The sequence below is a fragment of the Erythrolamprus reginae genome, unplaced genomic scaffold, assembly GCF_031021105.1.
Source record: "Erythrolamprus reginae isolate rEryReg1 unplaced genomic scaffold, rEryReg1.hap1 H_3, whole genome shotgun sequence".
Taxonomy (NCBI): domain Eukaryota; kingdom Metazoa; phylum Chordata; class Lepidosauria; order Squamata; family Dipsadidae; genus Erythrolamprus; species Erythrolamprus reginae.
The window spans coordinates 260,898-279,098 of record NW_027248484.1 but is presented as its reverse complement, the minus strand read 5'-3'; the positions used below and the strand labels follow the sequence as shown (position 1 = coordinate 279,098).

The window sequence follows — 18,201 nt, the reverse complement described above, 5'->3', positions numbered from 1 at the left end:
ACATCTGGAAGGCCACTTGGTTGCTTAGCTCGAGATGTTTGTTTGGTGTTGCTAAATCTTTTACCCTGCCTTCAGTCTCCCGGAATTGCAGCCAACAGTATTCTTATTTTCTAATACCAAAATGCTAGGAAGGAAACCAAATTAGTCGGTGATCTGTTGAATTCCTTGGTGAAAATTAAAAATTCAAGTTACACCCCTGTCCCTCTGAAGGTTTCAAAAACTTGAAGAAGGAGAGTGAAATATGCTAACCTGCAGTCGAAAATATTTCTTAGGGATATTTCTAATTAAAATGTCAGGACGGATTATTTTTGACTGAATCAACACATATATGTAAACTAGAAAAAAAAGAGGGTCTGAAGTGAGAAGTGGAAAAAATAGTCTTTCTACTGGGACATTTCATACTAAAATAAAGACTAAAATTGCATGGCTATAAAAAGTCTCAGAATAATTCACACTGAAAGATGGAATCTGGACCACATTTGACTATAGATAGTCCTCAACTCACAACACTTTGCTTAGCGACCATTTAAAGTTACAATGGCACTGAAAGAAAGTGACTTATGACTGCTGTTTTTTTTCACATGTATAACTAGTGCATCATCCCCATGTTCATGAGATTTACATTTTGGATGTTTGACAACTGGTTCATATTTATAATGGTTGCAGTGACCCTGGGTCATGTGACCTCCTGACAAGCAAAGTCCACGAGAACACCAAATTGCCTTAATAACAGTGTTACTATTTTAACAATTGCAGTGTTTCACCTAACAAATGTGGCAAGAAAAGTCGTAAAATGGAGCAAAACTCATTTAACAAATGTCTCACTTAGCAACTTAAACTTTTGGGCTCAATTGTGGTTGAAAGGCAAGAACTACCTGTATTTTGCAAAATTGGGGCAACAGAATCATGTCAGGATAGGTTGCTCCTTCCTAAAATGCAATATCTATCATATTTTTCAGAATAAAAGACACACCTTTTTCTCCCCTAAAAGAGGGTGGAAATGTTGGTGCATCTTATATACTGAATACAGCCACTTTTGGCCTCCCAAAGCCCTACCTCCATGTCCCATTTTTTTGGGAAATGGGCCTATTTTTCATAAAAATGGAGTGCACATATGATTTGGGAGACCTGCTAAGTGCTTATGGGGCTGGGGGAAGGCAAAAAGCCCCCATTTTTTCAAAACACGGGTGAAAAATGGGCCATCTTTTACAAAAACCTGGGCATTTTTTCCTTCCCTCAACCCCCAGAAGCATTCTGCAGACCTCCCAAACCTTCTGCGTGCCTGATTTTTGCAAAAATTGGTTCTTTTTTTGCAAAAAACAAGGCATGCAGAGGGTTTGGGAGGCGTGCATAGTACTCCTGGGGGCCGGGGAGGACAAAAACTTTTTTTTCTTACTTACCTCTTCAAAATCTTGGTGTGTCTTATACTGTACACCGGTGCATTATATAGTTCGAACAAATAGAGTCAATGAGCAATGGATTTACTTCAGATGTTAATCACTTTCTTCCTGCCATTTTAATTCAGACAGTTTTTCTAGATTACCCTCTTGTGTATTTTAATTGTCTCCAGTCACTTTACTCTTCCATGGAAATTATGAAAGCTTAAGGTCTGACTCCTCTGGAAGGCACCAGATTGGCGAAAGTTGGTTTAGAATAATGGACTATGTTGTATTTCAGGAATTTTTTTCCATCTCTTAGTGTCTTAATTAGCGCATCGGTGCAAAGATTTCTATGCCCAACAGATTTGTAGCTGGGCATTGCTGATTATCCTATTAACAGTGAACTTTGAAAAACGGTTGAATGATATGTACATTTTGCCTTTCATTCCTCTAGGATGCCACTGTCTACAATTTCCCCGCTGTTCCAGGATGTCTGTCTAGGTGTTTATTTATGAGTCTGCATGGACTTTTCACAAACACTCCATAATCCACACAATTAAAAGCCGACAAGGCTGCTTTATTACATGATGCTGTGTTAGTATGCCACCTTCTTTACCATATTAGCTGTGCAATATAATTTAAGTTCCATCATTCATCTTGACCCACAGAATAGAAATATATCTGTTGCAACTAATGTATAGGATTGCAACTTGCGTATAGTGACAAAGCTGGTTTCCACAGTACTGTAGGGTTATATCATTATTAAAATGTTTAAGTGCCCTAAACATGCAATTTTATTGTGTGTGGGGGGGGGGGAGGAGGAATATTACTGGGATAATTCAGATCGTGTAAAATTATCATCCTTGGTCTTGGCTAGTTTGCCATTTTAGATGTTCTGAATAAAATCTGCTTTCTTCATCAATGGTTAGACAGCAAGTGTATTTCATTCATTCATTCATTCATTATTTGGACTTATATTTTTATTCATTCATTCATTCATTTATTTATTTATTGGATTTGTATGCCGCCCCTCTCCGTGGATTCGGGGCGGCTAACAACAGTGACAAAAAACAGAATGTAAAAATCCAATACTACAACAACTAAAAACCCTTGTTATAAAACCAATCATACATACAAACATACCATGCATAAATTGTAGAAGCCTAGGGGGAAAGATTATCTTAATTCCCCCATGCCTGATGGCATTGGTGGGTTTTGAGGAGCTTACGAAAGGCAAGGAGGGTGGGGGCTATTCTAATCTCTGGGGGGAGTTGGTTCCAGAGGGCCGGGGCCGCCACAGAGAAGGCTCTTCCCCTGGGCCCCGCCAACCGACATTGTTTAGTTGACGGGACCTGGAGAAGGCCCACTCCGTGAGACCTAACTGGTCGCTGGGATTCGTGCGGCAAAAGGCAGTCCCTGAGATAATCTGGTCCGGTGCCATCTCCGAAGACTCGGGGTGGTTTACAAACATATATAAAACAATAGAAAACATCCTAAGTCAAAAAGTTAAAAACCACCTCACTCAACTAAAAGAAAACATGCAGCCACAATCATACCAATCATCAGCTATCAAACTAACAATCAGCCGGAGCAGAGTGTCAAGCTCAACGGTTCCAGGCCTACCGGCAAAGGTAGATTTTTAGACCCTTCCGAAGGGCCAGGAGAGTAGGGGCAGTGTGAATCTCCAGAGGGAGTTGGTTTCACAGGGCCAGAGCAACCACAGAGAAGGCTCTTCCCCTAGGACCAGCCAGCTGACATTGTTTGGCTGATAGGACCTGGAGAAGGCCGACTCTGTGGGCTCTGGCCGGTCATTGGTCTTACACTTTCTTTTGTCAGCCCAGTGTTTGTTAGTGCAGATCTACTCTATACAAACAGAGTATAGATTCAGATTTAGAGTAATGCTGTCATATTTGAGGAACAAAAGTGCATTACATAGGCTGATACAGCTTTAGTTAGAAAAAGACCCTCCTTCATAATGGCCTGCATTGTTATGGCTACCTTACATTCTGTGCAGTTTTGTTGAAGATGCAAATGTTTTAAACCAAGTTGAAACACAGAATTGGTTAAGAACTGTATCCCTCCCCCTCCCGCTCTCCCCCCTCTCTCAACAAGAGTTTATAAACTTTAAACTTTATTAACTCTCAGAATAGTTCCATTTTCCAAGTTATATTAATATGTATGGAAACACCAGGACAGCCATGGGCCCACATTCATTTCTGTGCCCGAGAGGGTCATGTTTCACCCATTGATTTTCCAAGGGTTTTGAAGGAACTGTACCTATTATCTTTGAATCCACATAAATCAAGTGCCAGGAATTGCTTTTTGTTTTAAAGACAGTTTAACATAATGATTCGCAAGGCTGTTCAGTCACAATGGAAGACGAGAAAGGCAACAATTTCTGAATGTTTGTATCACAAGTGGGTATAAATTATGCTAGAACAGGTTCATTCAAATCTGGCAATATCCTCAACTCTCTATTCTGAATGTGCCCTACAAACACTTTTCCTGTAATCTAGTCTTCCGGCTCCACTCTGTCAGCATTTAACGACTGAAGGTGCAAATATCTTTACTCACAAAGAGCATTGGCTGAATAGAAAGTGATCTGCCAAAATGCAGAGCCAACAATCAGCATTTTGCCTAGAGTAGATGTTTCGGTACATATGAACATTGGTTTTCTTATCAACTGATTTATCTGGAAATGAGTTTTTGCTGATTGAAAACAGAATAAACCCCCCCTATGATTGGAATTCTAATGTATCGGAGAGAGTTGATGTCCTCTCTTCAGTGCTCTTGTAAAGATGCATGTGGAATGGGAAGGTATAAATGTGTATATGAATAAATTGATTTTATATGAATAAATTGAACAATATTATGAAAATGAGAAATATTTCATCATTTTTAATTATGGAATGGCCTTTTAGAGCCCTTTTGGAAGGAGAGGAAATTGTCCAATGTCAGTTATCCATTTGACTAGATAATTTGCAGAGATTTGGATGCTTTCTGAGGGCCACAATATAATCACACTATCCTGCCTCAAAAAGAAATAAAAATGGCAAGAGCTTTTCTTGGCGATAGTAGTTTGTTGTTGACTTCCTTCGGATGCATATACATGTGTGTATATCTTTGCAGTCTAGCTCAGTGATTTTCAACCTTTTTTGAGCCGCAGCACATTTTTTACATTTACAAAACCATGGGGCACATGGGGGGGGGGGGCTAAAAAAAGTTTGGACAAAAACTTTTCTCTCTCTCTTTTGCTCTATTTCTCTCTCCCTCTTTCTCTCCCTTCCTCTTTTTTCTCTCTCTCTCCATCCCTCTTTCTTTCTCCCTTCCTTCCTCTTTTTTGCTCTCTTTCTCTCTCCCTCCCTACCTCCCTCGGTCTTTCTCTCTCTTTCTTTCTTTTTCTTTCTCTCTCTCTGTTGCTTTCTTTCTCTCGCTTGTTCTCTTTCTCTCTCTCTTGCTTTCTTTCTCTCTCTCTTGTTCTCTTTCTTTTTCTCTCACTTGCTTTTTCTCTCTCTCTCTTGCTTTCTCTCTCTCTCTCTTGTTTTCTTTCTCTCTTGCTTGCTTGCTTTCTCTCTCTCTTGCTCTTTCTTTCTCTCTTTCTCTTTCTCTCTCTCTCTCTCTTGCTTTCTCTCTTTCTCTTGTTTTTTTCCTCTCTCTGAGCTTCGCGGCACACCTGACCATGTCTCACGGCACACTGGTTGAAAAACACTGGTCTAGCTTGTAGTCCTGACATTTTGTGGTGGTCTTCTATTCAAGATCTGATCTGGTCCTAAGCTTACAATACTTTTTTAAAAAATCATTTGGTTTTGGCTGACTGCACCATCGGTCTGGATTTGACAAGCCTCATTCTTTCCACTCAGGTTTTGTTCAAGAGCAGATTGTTAAGCAGCGTGAGTTTCCATTCTCAATGGTTGACCAACATTGGAGATGTATTGATGAAACTAAAGCTTGGGTTTCAAATGTGACCCAGGCGTTTCTATCTTTGACCTTGGCTGATGCATCCCTATTCTTCATTTTGTCTGCCCTTATGGGTACAGTGCTGACCTGAACCAGAACTTTCAATGAACTGTAAATATTAAGTATGCAAAACATTTTTTGGCAAATGAAGTGAAACTTGGAATCCGAGTTATGCTTGCTAGTGGGAGGAAGAACACGCATTCTCATACATGGAGAACGTTGTCTAGATTAGGCAAACAGCAAGCATTTTAAAACTGCTTTTTAATAATGATAAAAAATTCCAGAGCTCTTTTTTCACGTGTCATAGCTTATTGAATAAGAGAGATATTTGCTCACAGGTGGTCAAAGAAAATGAGTAACCAACAAGGGCGAGTAGGGGTATAGAATTATTAGACAAGAGTCTCCCTCCTAAATAGGTCACTGATGATTTTTGAGTTTGGGGAATTGCATATTATGCTGATCTGAAAGCCATTAAGGGAACTTTGGTGCACTGAGATCCCTTTAAGTGGAATTAAGCAGGGAAAATCATACGGAAAACTAAAAATAAGTATTTCTTGAAATGCAATGTAGAAATGCTGCAAGGATTTTTGTCGGGTGTAAAGTCTTCAGATGATAGAATGCACAGATGATCAAAGTCAACCCTGAAATGTCTGCTATTGAGGCTTCTTTTTGACTATCATTCCATTGAGTCTTTAATCTGTTACTTTAATAAAGCACTTGAAGTATAATTAGGTCCCAACTCTGTTCAATGGAAATTCTGTCTCGTATGGATAATGCTAAGCGTGATGAGTTATTTTAAAATTTTGGATGTGTGTGTTGATAGACTAGAATTTAAGTGGCTAAGAAGGTGTGAATAAATCCTGAGGAATTCTAGCTTCTTAATGGATGAGTAGTGAGGCTCTGCTATTCTTTAATTGCTTTCAGCTTTGTATAAATAGATCTTACACAGTACTATACAGTTGATACTGTTTTAATGCACAGAAGTTAAATATAGTCAGCTCTCCAATTGACATTAGAAATTTGTAGCATGCTGCTGTTGAAATATCAGATAATATGTAGTGGGGTTTTTTGAACTCCTTAGCTTGGTATTTTGTGGAAATAGAGGCAAATTCTCAGGTGGCCTAAAGACAGGTTCTTACACGCCCACTTATCCAACTCAGGAATAACGGTGGTGTCTGAAGCGTATACGACAGGATAAAATTCTTGGTACTATTCAGGAGGATTAATACTGTCTTTAAGTTTATTGCAGAAAATGTTGGCATTTTGGATAGCTGCAGAGGTACAAAACATTCAGTTTGCCAGGGCTGACAGAAATTGGTAATAACTTCTGATGTCAATCCAATGTACATCAACTACCATTGGCAAGAAGGGAAAAAGATGAGTCTTTTTGGTCTCTTGAAAAAAAGCCACTTCCTTCCCCAAATGGGTGTTCATTAATTGTCCATAAGAGAAATTGTCTTCTGTGAGTCTAACCGACTACATTAATGAAGGGTATTGGTTTTAATTTGGGAGGAATCGTATGCTGAATGCGTTGTTTTATTCAGCCTTCTTTCCTTCTTCCATTCCTGTGTCACCAGCCGGATGTCTTTGATAACAAGATTTTTTTTGACATGCATAAAGGATTGTTTACTTGCTTTTGGGATAGTAAAATGGTTTGATCATTCTGATTCTGCTAATGATGTCCATGTTTACTTTTGTTGCAAGAAGAAAATATCTGCATTTTCTGTTGAGCTATTTGTTTCCGATGTTCCTATAAGTCTCATTGAGCCTTAGAATTAAATAGTGAAGATGGTTTATTTCAATGATTAAAGTATGCATGGAAAGAAATACTATCTTGGTCAGTTGTGGCTGACGCATTGTTCACATGACTTGATATTTAGTTAGTTGGGGGAAAGATCAAAAAGCAATATGAGAAAATATTATTTTACTGAAAGAGTAGTGGATCCTTGGAACAAACTTCCAGCAGACGTGGTAGATAAATCCACAATCACTGAATTTAAACATGCCTGGGATAAACATATATCCATCCTAAGATAAAATACAGAAAATAGTATAAGGGCAGACTAGATGGACCATGAGGTCTTTTTCTGCCGTCAGTCTTCTATGTTTCTATATTGGTTGCCTTTCCAAAATTCTTTTTTCTAATTTATTGTGGCGCTTCAGAGTTCATAAACTTAAACTTAAGCATAAAACGTATCAGGAAAGACTTAATGAACTCAATCTGTATAGTCTGGAGGACAGAAGGAAAAGGGGGGACATGATCGAAACATTTAAATATGTTAAAGGGTTAAATAAGGTTCAGGAGGGAAGTGTTTTTAATAGGAAAGTGAACCCAAGAACAAGGGGACACAATCTGAAGTTAGTTGGGGAAAGATCAAAAGCAACGTGAGGAAATATTTCACTGAAAGAGTAGTAGATCCTTGGAACAAACTTCCAGCAGACGTGGTTGGTCAATCCACAGTAACTGAATTTAAACATGCCTGAGATAAACATAGATCCATCCTAAGATAAAACACAGGAAATAGTATAAGGGCAGACTAGATGGACCATGAGGTCTTTTTCTGCCGTCAGTCTTCTAGGTTTCTATGTTTCTATAAAACATAAAATAATAGGGTCAGAAGGAACCTTGGAGGTCTTCTAGTTCAACTCCTGCTCCTTGCACAGGCAAGCTGCCAGAGAGCTGACCAACCCTAGAGCTAATAAAAGTATTTATTTCCAAAATTGCCACAAAACCAGAGACATCTCCAGGGTTTGTCTGCATCCGAACCTTGCAGCTTTCTACCCAGCTGTTGATCTTGGCTTATGGCAGTCTCTCTTTCTGCTTCTCCTTCCATTCTTGAAAAGATCAAAAAATTCTTTCCCTGAAAGTATGAGACTGAATTTTTGCAACCTGAGTTAAGTGTTACTTGACTGGTCCCCCGCACCTTCCCTCCAGATGTTCCAACTCTCTAATCTGCAGTGATTCTCGGACAGTTTACCCTATGACAAATGCAAACCTTGTGAATGGTGTATATGCACCCAGGAGCAAACAACCTGTAATGTTTTGGGCTGCTCTGAGCATAGAGCAAATTCTGAATTTGCTTGGGAATTTAGGGAGTTCAGTAAGTAGCAAGCATTACACGAAAACTGTTGATCCAAACAGGCTGTGCTTCATAAAATGAGCATATGGTTTTATAACATGTCCCCATTGCATACCCAATTATTGTCGAGAGCCCTTCCCCCTGGAGTTCTCACAATTTATTTATTTATTTATTTATTTTATTTATTCAGTTTTTATGCCGCCCTTCTCCTTAGACTCAGGGCGGCTTACAACATGTTAGCAATAGCACTTTTTAACAGAGCCAGCCTATTGCCCCCACAATCAAGACCTTCATTTTACCCACCTCGGAAGGAGGGAAGGCTGAATCAACCTTGAGCCGGGGATGAGATTTGAACCGCTGACCTGCAGGTGTACAGTCAGCTTCAGTGGCCTGCAGTACAGCACTCTACCTGCTGTAATTTGCAAAGTAAATAGGTAAAATCCACATTGATTGGGAATTCTGGGAATTGGAGTATGGGTTATGTCGAGGGCACTCAGTTGGCTATTGCTTTTGTAAGGAACCGAACGGTGTAATTCTATCTTGAGGAAGTGAAGTATCTGTTGGCTCATTCTTGGCTTGCAGCTGATAAGACATGAATAAAAGAAAAAAAACCAGTTCTGTTTTGACTGAACCACAATCAGATCTCATGAAGTAGTCAAATTAATGTTCCTATGTTTAGGTGTCCCTGCCAAAGATGTGTTATTTCTGTAAAACCGAATGAAGACGGGAAGGGGGGGGGGGGCGAGATTGCAGATTCTTTAGCGATGAAAAAACCCAGCTCTGGACTATTTTAATGCGATCTGGTAACTAGGATACAGTACTGGTTTTTTCCCCCCTTTATGGCCACTTGAAAGCAAACTAGATATAGGTAGTCCTTAACTTATAATAGTTTCTTTAGTGACCGTTCAAAATTGCAATGGCACAAAAAAAATTGGTTTTCACACATGCAACCGACCATTGCAGCACCCCCCTTTTGCAACCTTCCCACAAGCAAAGTCAGTGAAAAGCCAGATTCGTTTAACAACCGTGTCACTAATTTAACCGCAGCAGTGATTCACTTAGGAAATGTGGCAAGAAAAGTTGTAAAATGGGGGGAAAACTCACTTAACAAGATCCCTCACTTGGCAACATAAATTCTGGGCTCAATTGTGGCTGTAAATCCAAGGCTACATGCATGGTGGCAGTTGATCCTCCCATTTAAAAGTTCTAGCCTGATCGTATGTAATTGAAAATATTGGGATAATCGATTCCCAATTCGTGATTCAGCTTTCTGTAGTCTAATCAGCTGCCGGAGAATCATAGCATTGAAAACAGCCTTGGATTTCATCCAGCCCACCCCCTGACAGGAATATTGTGACGGCAGCACTACTAAGGAGTAGCTAATGATCCTCTACTACAGTGTTTCCCAACCTTGGCCACTTGAAGATATCTGGACTTCAACTCCCAGCGAATGCTGGCTGGGGAATTCTGGGAGTTGAAGTCCAGATATCTTCAAGTTTCAAGGTTTATTGGATTTATATGCTGCCCCTCTCCGAAAACTCGGGGCGGCTAACAACAATCATGAACAATATACAATAAAATCCAATACTAAAAGCAAATTAAAACCCATTAATATATAAAAACCAAACATACATACAAACATACCATGTATACAGTTGTAACGGCCAAGGGGGGGAAAAAAGTCTTAATTCCCCCATGCCTGGCGGCAGAGGTGGGTTTTAAGTAGCTTACGAAAGGCAAGGAGGGTGGGGGCAATTCCAATCTCTGGGGGGAGTTGGTTCCAGAGGGCCGGGGCCGCCACAGAGAAGGCTCTTCCCCTGGGTCCCGCCAAGTGGCATTGTTTAGTTGACGGGACTCGGAGAAGGCCAACTCTGTGGGACCTAACTGGTCGCTGGGATTCGTGCGGCAGAAGGCGGTCCCTGAGGTAATCTGGTCCGGTGCCATGAAGGGCTTTATAGGTCATAACCAACACTTTGAATTGTGACCGGAAACTGATCGGCAACCAATGCAGACTGCGGAGTGTTGGTGTGACATGGCCATATTTAGGGAAGCCCATGATTGCTCTCGCAGCTGCATTCTGCACGATCTGAAGTTTCCGAACACTCTTCAAAGGTAGCCCCATGTAGAGAGCGTTACAGTAGTCGAGCCTCGAGGTGATTAGGGCGTGAGTGACTGTGAGCAATGACTCCCGGTCCAGATAGGGATAAGTGACCAAGGTTGGGAAACACTGCTCTACTAAATGCCTCCAGCGAAGGTGAATGGATCATCTCCTCACTGCTACTCTGTCAGTCCTTAATCTTCTCTTCTCCAGGCTAAATATAGCCAGAACTGCCAACTGTTTTTCATAGCCTTTCAATTCTCCATCTTTTGCTATCCCACCTATCCATCTGCGAGTGATTCTCGCTCATTCTGTCTTTTTCTTAAAATGTTTCCTCCAGAGCTGGACACTGTTGTCCAGTCGTACAGCCTAACTCTGTAGTACAAGTGTGGAGCTAACTCTGTTAAGATGGTTTTATTTATTTATTTCTTATCACACTGCTATGCTTCTCTCATATGCATCTCCTGCCCCCCAAAGCCAAGCATCATGAGAAAATATTATTTTACTGAAAGAGTAGTAGAGGCTTGGAACAAACTTCCAGCAGATGTGGTTGGAAAATCTATAATAACTGAATTTAAACATGCCTAGGATAAACATATATCCATCCTAAGATAAAATACAGTACAGGAAATAGTATAAGGGCAGACTAGATGGACCATGAGGTCTTTTTCTGCCGTCAGTCTTCTATGTTTCTATCATCTCTTGGGCTTTTTTGCTACCCAAATGCAGAACTTTTAATTTCTGTTACAATTCAGTGTATTGGATGCGGCCCACAGTCTTAAACCTGTCGGATTCATTTTGTCTTCCCAACTGAGCCTTGATAGCAAGAAGTAAACTTGTAAAAGCCAAAAAAAAAAAAAGAGAGAGAGAGAGAGATGGAATTTAAGGAAACCTAATGTGAAGCAGGAAGGAGACACCATTCCTTTCAGCTACACATTCTTTTGTCTAAAATTCCCCTTCCAACACACGGCGTAGTTTTCATTGTTCAGCCAGTCTATTTCTTTCTTCATGTAACTACAGATGTCAAGGAAAGAACGTTTCATGAAATTAAAAATGGAGAAAGCACTTTGGGTAATTCGCATGAAGCTTTAAAACCCTATTGTCACCAGTGTTCCCTCTAAGTTTTTTGGGGGGTGGGCGGAAAAGTATAGTGTCTGAGCGGCAGTCCCTTTGGGACTGGGCGGCACAGAAATATTAAATAAACACACAAACAAACAAACAAACAAAAAACCCACCCTGTTTTGCCTCAGAGAATTTCAAAATAAAATACTGTACTGTGTGTCTATAACAGTGAGCTCATAATAGGGCAACTCTATCAATATCAAAATGCCACTTAAATAGTTGAGCTGTTTCAAACTAGATTTTGATTTTCTTTCTCTCTTCCTTACTCCCATTCTTTTTCTTTCTCTTTTCCTTCCTCTCTTTTTTCTATCTGTTTCTCTCTCTTCCTCTCTTCCTCTCTCTCTCCTTCCCTCTCACTCTTTCCCTCTCGGCTTCTGGGCAGGTTTGGAAAACTCTGAGTTGATGATGATTTTTAAGTGAGCGATTGCTCACTGCTCAGCTTAGAGGCAACTATGATTGTCACCCTCCTCTAATCGGGAGACGGTAGCTTCTTTTTGGCCCTTTCTATTGACTTTGCTATATAAATGAACCTTCATGTTTAGGGTTCACTTTTAAAGGCCAGACGTTGGCAGCTAGTGGCTGTATTTGACAGAGCAGGACGAGAATGAATTTTCTGATTAAACAAACCTTTGGTCTTCGCCTTCAAAGTCTACTTTATGCTTTTATTGATGTGCTTGCTCATGCATGCACAAGTAACGGCCCCCTGAACTCCCTCTCATGAGTGGATGCTGGTAGTCAAAGCTATTTGTCATTAAATTCTAGCAAGAAACTGTTTAAAAAGTACATCGCAGAAATAAGAGTATTGTAGTACAGGCACTCGACCTATAGGGCCACAGTTGTGCCCAAAACCTATGTTGCAAAAGTGCAACATTCAGTGAGTTTGCCACAATTGTTACATACTTCTCTTGCCACAGTTGTTATCATAAGTTAGTAACACTCAAGTGATCTGGATTTCCTGTTGGTTTCGCTCATCATAAAGTTGCAAAAAAGCTGGTCACAAAAACTGGGCCACTGCTGCCATCATAAATATGAACCAGTTGCCAAGCATCTGGATTTTGAACACGTGACCACGGGGATGCCGCAATGGCCCTAAGTGTGAAAAGCACATGGTCACTTTTTTTCAGTGCTGTTGTCACTTTGAACAGTCACTAAACGAACTGTTGTAAGTCGAGGACTACCTGTTATATTGAGCGCCTGCAGCAGCAAACTGTCTGTGTTTTAAGTTCCTTGCCCATAAGGAAAGCTACTTTTATAGCGTCAGTTCAGAAGTTGAACTTTGAGGTGTGCGACATGGTTACCTCTGCAACGTTGCTCACATAGGATTATGAATAAAGAAAATTGTGCCCTGAGAATTGTTCCACATGAATGCTCTTCAATTAGTACCATAATTTCAGCATTTCACAATACTGTATCTTTTGTTTAAAGGCAACTCGTTGAATTTCCAGGCTGCCTCTTCTGCTCCCATCTGTAATGTTATTGTGGGTTTCTTTTAACAATCAAAAACATTTTTTGTTAAGAATAACACCTCTGTGATAATACTACGTGTCGAATCCTTTTGCTGGAAGAATAAGTTTTTAAAAACTCTAGTAAGAAACCACAAAGCTGGCTGGGAAACGCTTGAACCTCAACAAGGCTTTAATTTGATCCCACCAGTCAAACCTTGTCTGAATTCTCAAAATCCTAAAAACGGCCAATTTTTAGAAACATAGAAGACTGACGGCAGAAAAAGACCTCATGGTCCATCTAGTCTGCCCTTATACTATTTCCTGTATTTTATCTTACAATGGATATATGTTTATCCCAGGCATGTTTAAATTCAGTTACTGTGGATTTACCAACCACCTCTGCGGGAAGTTTGTTCCAAGGATCTACTACTCTTTCAGTGAAATAATATTTCCTCACGTTGCTTTTGATCTTTCCCCCAACTAACTTCAGATTGTGTCCCCTTGTCCTTGTGTTCACTTTCCTATTAAAAACACTTCCCTCCTGAAACTTATTTAACCCTTTAATATATTTAAATGTTTCGATCGTGCCCCCCCTTTTCCTTCTGTCCTCCAGACTATACAGATTGAGTTCATTAAGTCTTTCCTGATACGTTTGTTTAAAAATAGTTGCTAGTACACCGGACAGACTTTCCATGGTTTCTCCCTATAAATGAATTAGAAAGCAAAAGCCCAGGTTTGGGGAAATATCTGCTGTGCAATTCATGGAAATAATCAAAACGAAACACTGCTATTTATTAATCCAGTTGTGTGCGTCTCTGAGCTTTTTATAAATTGTGCCCTGGGGTGTGTAAGAGAAATCTTTTCCCAGCTTGAGCTGTTTATGCTGAAATATGAATGGAATCTGCTAACCTTTCCCTTTTTCTCGCAGTGCTTTGTGCCAAGAATCTTGCAAAGAAAGATTTCTTCAGTAAGTATAATTGAAAATATACTTTTTCATACCTCCCCACTGCACCTCTTGCGCATAGTGAAGCTAGTCTATTGACGTTAGTATGTCTACTGATCTTGTATGTTTCTGCGGAGGGTATTTAAGGAAAGTTTTTTGAGAGTCGGAAGCATAGCCGTCTGAAAACCTCTACTCACCAGACCAGTGATTTTCAACCTTTTTTGAGCTGCGGCACATTTTTTACATATACAAAATCATGGGGCACATTGAGCGGGGGGGGGGGGGAGTGGGTGGGGGCTAAAAAAAGTTTGGACAAAAAATTCTCTCTCTCTCTTCCTCCCTTTCGCTCTATTTCTCTCCCTCTTTCTCTCTCTTCCTTCCTTCCTCTCTCTCTCCATCCCTCTTCCTTTCTCTTCCTTCCTTCCTCTCTTTTTTGCTCTTTCTATCTCTCCCTCCTTCCCTGCCTCTCTTTCTCTCTCTCTCTCTCTCTCTTGCTTTCTTTCTCTCTCTTTCTCTTTCTCTCTTGCTTGCTTTCTCTCTCTCTTTCTCTTTCTCTCTTGCTTGCTTTCTCTCTCTCTCTCTCTCTCTTGCTTTCTTTCTCTCTCTTTCTCTTTCTCTCTTGCTTGCTTTCTCTCTCTCTTTCTCTTTCTCTCTTGCTTGCTTTCTCTCTCTCTTTCTCTCTCTCTCTTGCTTTCTTTCTCTCTCTCTTGCTGAGCTTCGCGGCACACCTGACCATGTCTCGCGGCACACTAGTGTGCCACGGCACACTGGTTGAAAAACACTGCACCAGACCACCAGAAGCAACAAGCGTGGCCTTTTTTGCTGTGAGCTGCTTAAAGGCAGATCTCAACTCTGGCAACTGCCAGCAAATACATTTCTGCACATGTTCACTCTCTTCCCTTCTAAATTGGGTGAGGCGCTTTAAGCCACGGTAAATATCTCCTCTCGTGAGATGGCAGGGTCAAGTCACAGTGAATTTACCGGGGGAATCGCCGTTGCATTAAGAGACGGTGCAGGTTCTTTCCTCGGACAGGCCTGGTGCATTAGAAGCCCGAAAAAGGCTTAGTTGCACTTTTCAGAATTTCAGGGGACTTTAAAAATAGCACACCGTGGAATTAGTTAGCAACCAGGCTTCACAGGAAATGCTTCTTCCAGAGGCGTGCAGCTTTTAAATCAAGGCATGTACAGCATAGCAAAAGTTGACTGGATCCAACATTGCCCTAGGTTTGGAGTCTTCGAGGAGGCTGGGGTTAAAGATTGAAACAGAGACCTTGAGCCAGCCAGGAGGCCACTAAAAGAGGTCTGAGTAGCCGTATTTGGCTCATGGTCTGTGTTCTTTTACTCAATTCTATACCTCTTCCACAATAAAAGTTTCTTTCTTACCAGAGAGATTAAATGCTCTGTACTCCCAAAAAACTGTTTAACATTTCTTCCCACTCTATTACAAAGAACATTGTGGCTCAGTAGTCATCTGCTAGATTCATTGGTCTTTGTGGTGACCGGATTGCCTTCCTTCGTCCTTCACAGGGCTTCCTGACCCGTTTGCAAAGGTTGTGGTGGATGGGTCTGGTCAGTGTCATTCCACGGACACTGTGAAGAACACCTTAGATCCCAAATGGAACCAGCATTATGATTTGTAAGTTGGCTGTTCCACAAGCGTTTTTATTTATTTTTCTTACATGTGTTTTTTAGTGCTTAAATTTCTGGGCCGCCCACAATAATTTCTTACCCCTTTATTTGAATGAAGTATTCACAACCTTGATCTGCACCTAGGAACCAGAGCCTAAGGTAATTTAACAGCAAGAGAGAAACAACTCAGTGAATGAATGCAAGTGCGTTACCAAATAAACGTAAGAAAGCAGTTCCCAAATGATCCATAAAATAACCATTCCTTCTATATCACCTCTCTTACGCAACTGGCCATCTAAAATGCTTTACCCTAGCCATGCTGTGATCCGAAGTACTATTGAGGCAATGCCCACTCCCCCGGGGATCATTATTAGCATGTTTTGTTAGAGAATGTTGTTGTGTAATAATTTGCAAGACTTAATTTTGGGGATTGGGAGGCGAGATATCGGCTAGACTCCCAGGCACTTATTTTAGGCGTGTCTTCGTGTACTTTTGAAAGCCCCTCAGTTGAAAAACATTGTTTTTTATCTGACTTCTGGATTCCAGAAATCGAAGCCTGCCTCACTTTTTCTAGAAATACTTGCATAACTCCTCAGCTGTTGGGAACCAGAGGCTTCTATTGTCCTGTGTAGTCCTAATGCAAAAAACCGAGCCTTGATGGCGTTAACTCCACTTTTAAGAAAAAGCAGCCTTTCCAAAGTCTAATGAGCTCAGCACTTTGTACTTTATAATAAGGTTTTCTGCAATTAACAAATGTTTGTGTGTTATCTATTTAACATGCTGTGCAAATTACAGTAATCTAGTGATTAGTTGCATGTTTCTCTTCTTTGATAAAGGCATAGTGTTAACCAAAGCATTATTCAAATGGGCTCTCACAAATGGGGGGGGAGTTGTACCATAGCAGACAATGAATCTCACTTAAGTATCACCCTCTGATTATTCTAGATATGTTGGAAAATCAGATTCTATCACCATCAGTGTCTGGAACCATAAGAAAATCCACAAAAAACAGGGAGCTGGCTTCCTGGGATGCGTCCGACTCCTTTCTAATGCCATCAGCAGGCTAAAAGATACGGGATGTAAGCATGTCTTTATGGCCAAATGTTTCCCGAGTTGGCTTGTGCAATATTTTGTGTCTCTGTTCTGAATGTTGATTCCCAATTGTATATATTATTGCCTGAATTTTTTGCCTCCACTTTGTTCATTTTCAGACCAGCGTTTGGATCTATGCAAACTAAATCCCACAGACACTGATGCAGTCCGAGGCCAGATAGTTGGTAAGAAGGAATATCTGACCAGATATAGCTGTGATGTCCAACTCTGGATATAACAAGCAACCTTTACTGAAGTACATTGATACCTTGTCTTACAAACTTAATTGGTTCTGGGATGAGGTTCTTCAGGTGAAAAGTTTGTAAGACGAAACAATGTTTCCCATAGGAATCAATGGAAAAGCGATTAATGCGTGCAAGCCCAAAACTCACCCCTTTTGCCAGCCGAAGCCCCCATTTTTGCGCTGCTGGGATTCCCATGAGGCTCCCCTCCATGGGAAACCCCACCTCCGGACTTCTCTGTTTTTACAATGCTGCAGGGGAATCCCAACAGGGGAATTCCAGCATCGCAAAAACGGATGCTTCGCTGGCAACCGAAGTCCGGAGGTGGGGTTTCCCAGTGAAGGGAGCATCAGTGAAATCGCAGCATCGCAAAAACACCGAGGCCCTCGAAACCCCATCTCTGGACCCCTCTGTGTTTTTGTGATGCTGCGATTTCACTGAGGCTCCCCTCGCTGGGAAACCCCACCTCCGGGCATCCCAGCGGCAGCGGTGGGTTTGCAAGGTGAAAATAGTTTGTAAGAAGAGGCAAAAAAATCTTAAACCCCGGGTTTGTATCTCGAAAAGTTTGTAAGACGAGGTATCACTGTATACCTTTTAATGTGACTGAGGTGGTAAAAAATGTCTTCCTTTTTAGACTGCCCCCTAGTGTGATAAATTTACTCTCCTTACTCTTTGGAGGGAAAAGAACTTTCCAGTTGCATATTAATATGGAAAGCTTTGTGTTTTAGCCAAAATATTTCATGAACTGCAATCTAAATTATTGGGCAGTGGCTGCTTTGTTAATTGTTTTTCATTGGTAGTGGCCTTAATTCCTGAAATTCCTAGGAAGCACTAAGAATAGAAGGTTTACTGTATTCTTTCCCCCTTTTTATCATTATAGATTGATTGAATTATTAGAATATGAAAATGCACTGCCTCTTAAGTTATCCCAGTGTAGTACTCACATCTGCCTTCATAGGAAGGAACTCTGCATGTGGCTCATAGCCAAATACTTGAAAGTCTATTAAAAAAAAGGTCTACAAATGCTTGCGGTATCAAATTAAACCACTTCCCAGAAATGTTTTTGCATTTTTGTTGCTGTCTTCTATTTGCAGCCTGAGACTTTTGAATTTGTGTTTCTCTTTTTCTCATTCCAGTCAGCCTGCAGACCCGAGATAGGATAGGCACAGGAGGATCTGTGGTAGACTGCAGGGGGCTCTTGGAGAATGAAGGGT

General features: G+C 40.8%; 1 protein-coding gene across 2 annotated transcripts in view; it reads left to right on the top strand.

The window, feature by feature from the left end:
* The window catches only part of LOC139155549 (E3 ubiquitin-protein ligase SMURF1-like), a 51,509-nt gene that overhangs the window by 9,303 nt on the left and 24,005 nt on the right, over positions 1-18,201 (top strand). For both annotated transcript variants that reach the window (XM_070730731.1, XM_070730732.1), the window contains exons 2-6: positions 14,010-14,048; positions 15,552-15,660; positions 16,599-16,732; positions 16,865-16,930; positions 18,124-18,199. In XM_070730731.1, coding sequence (XP_070586832.1) covers positions 14,010-14,048; positions 15,552-15,660; positions 16,599-16,732; positions 16,865-16,930; positions 18,124-18,199 — 424 coding nt within the window. The remainder of the gene's footprint in view (positions 1-14,009; positions 14,049-15,551; positions 15,661-16,598; positions 16,733-16,864; positions 16,931-18,123; positions 18,200-18,201) is intronic.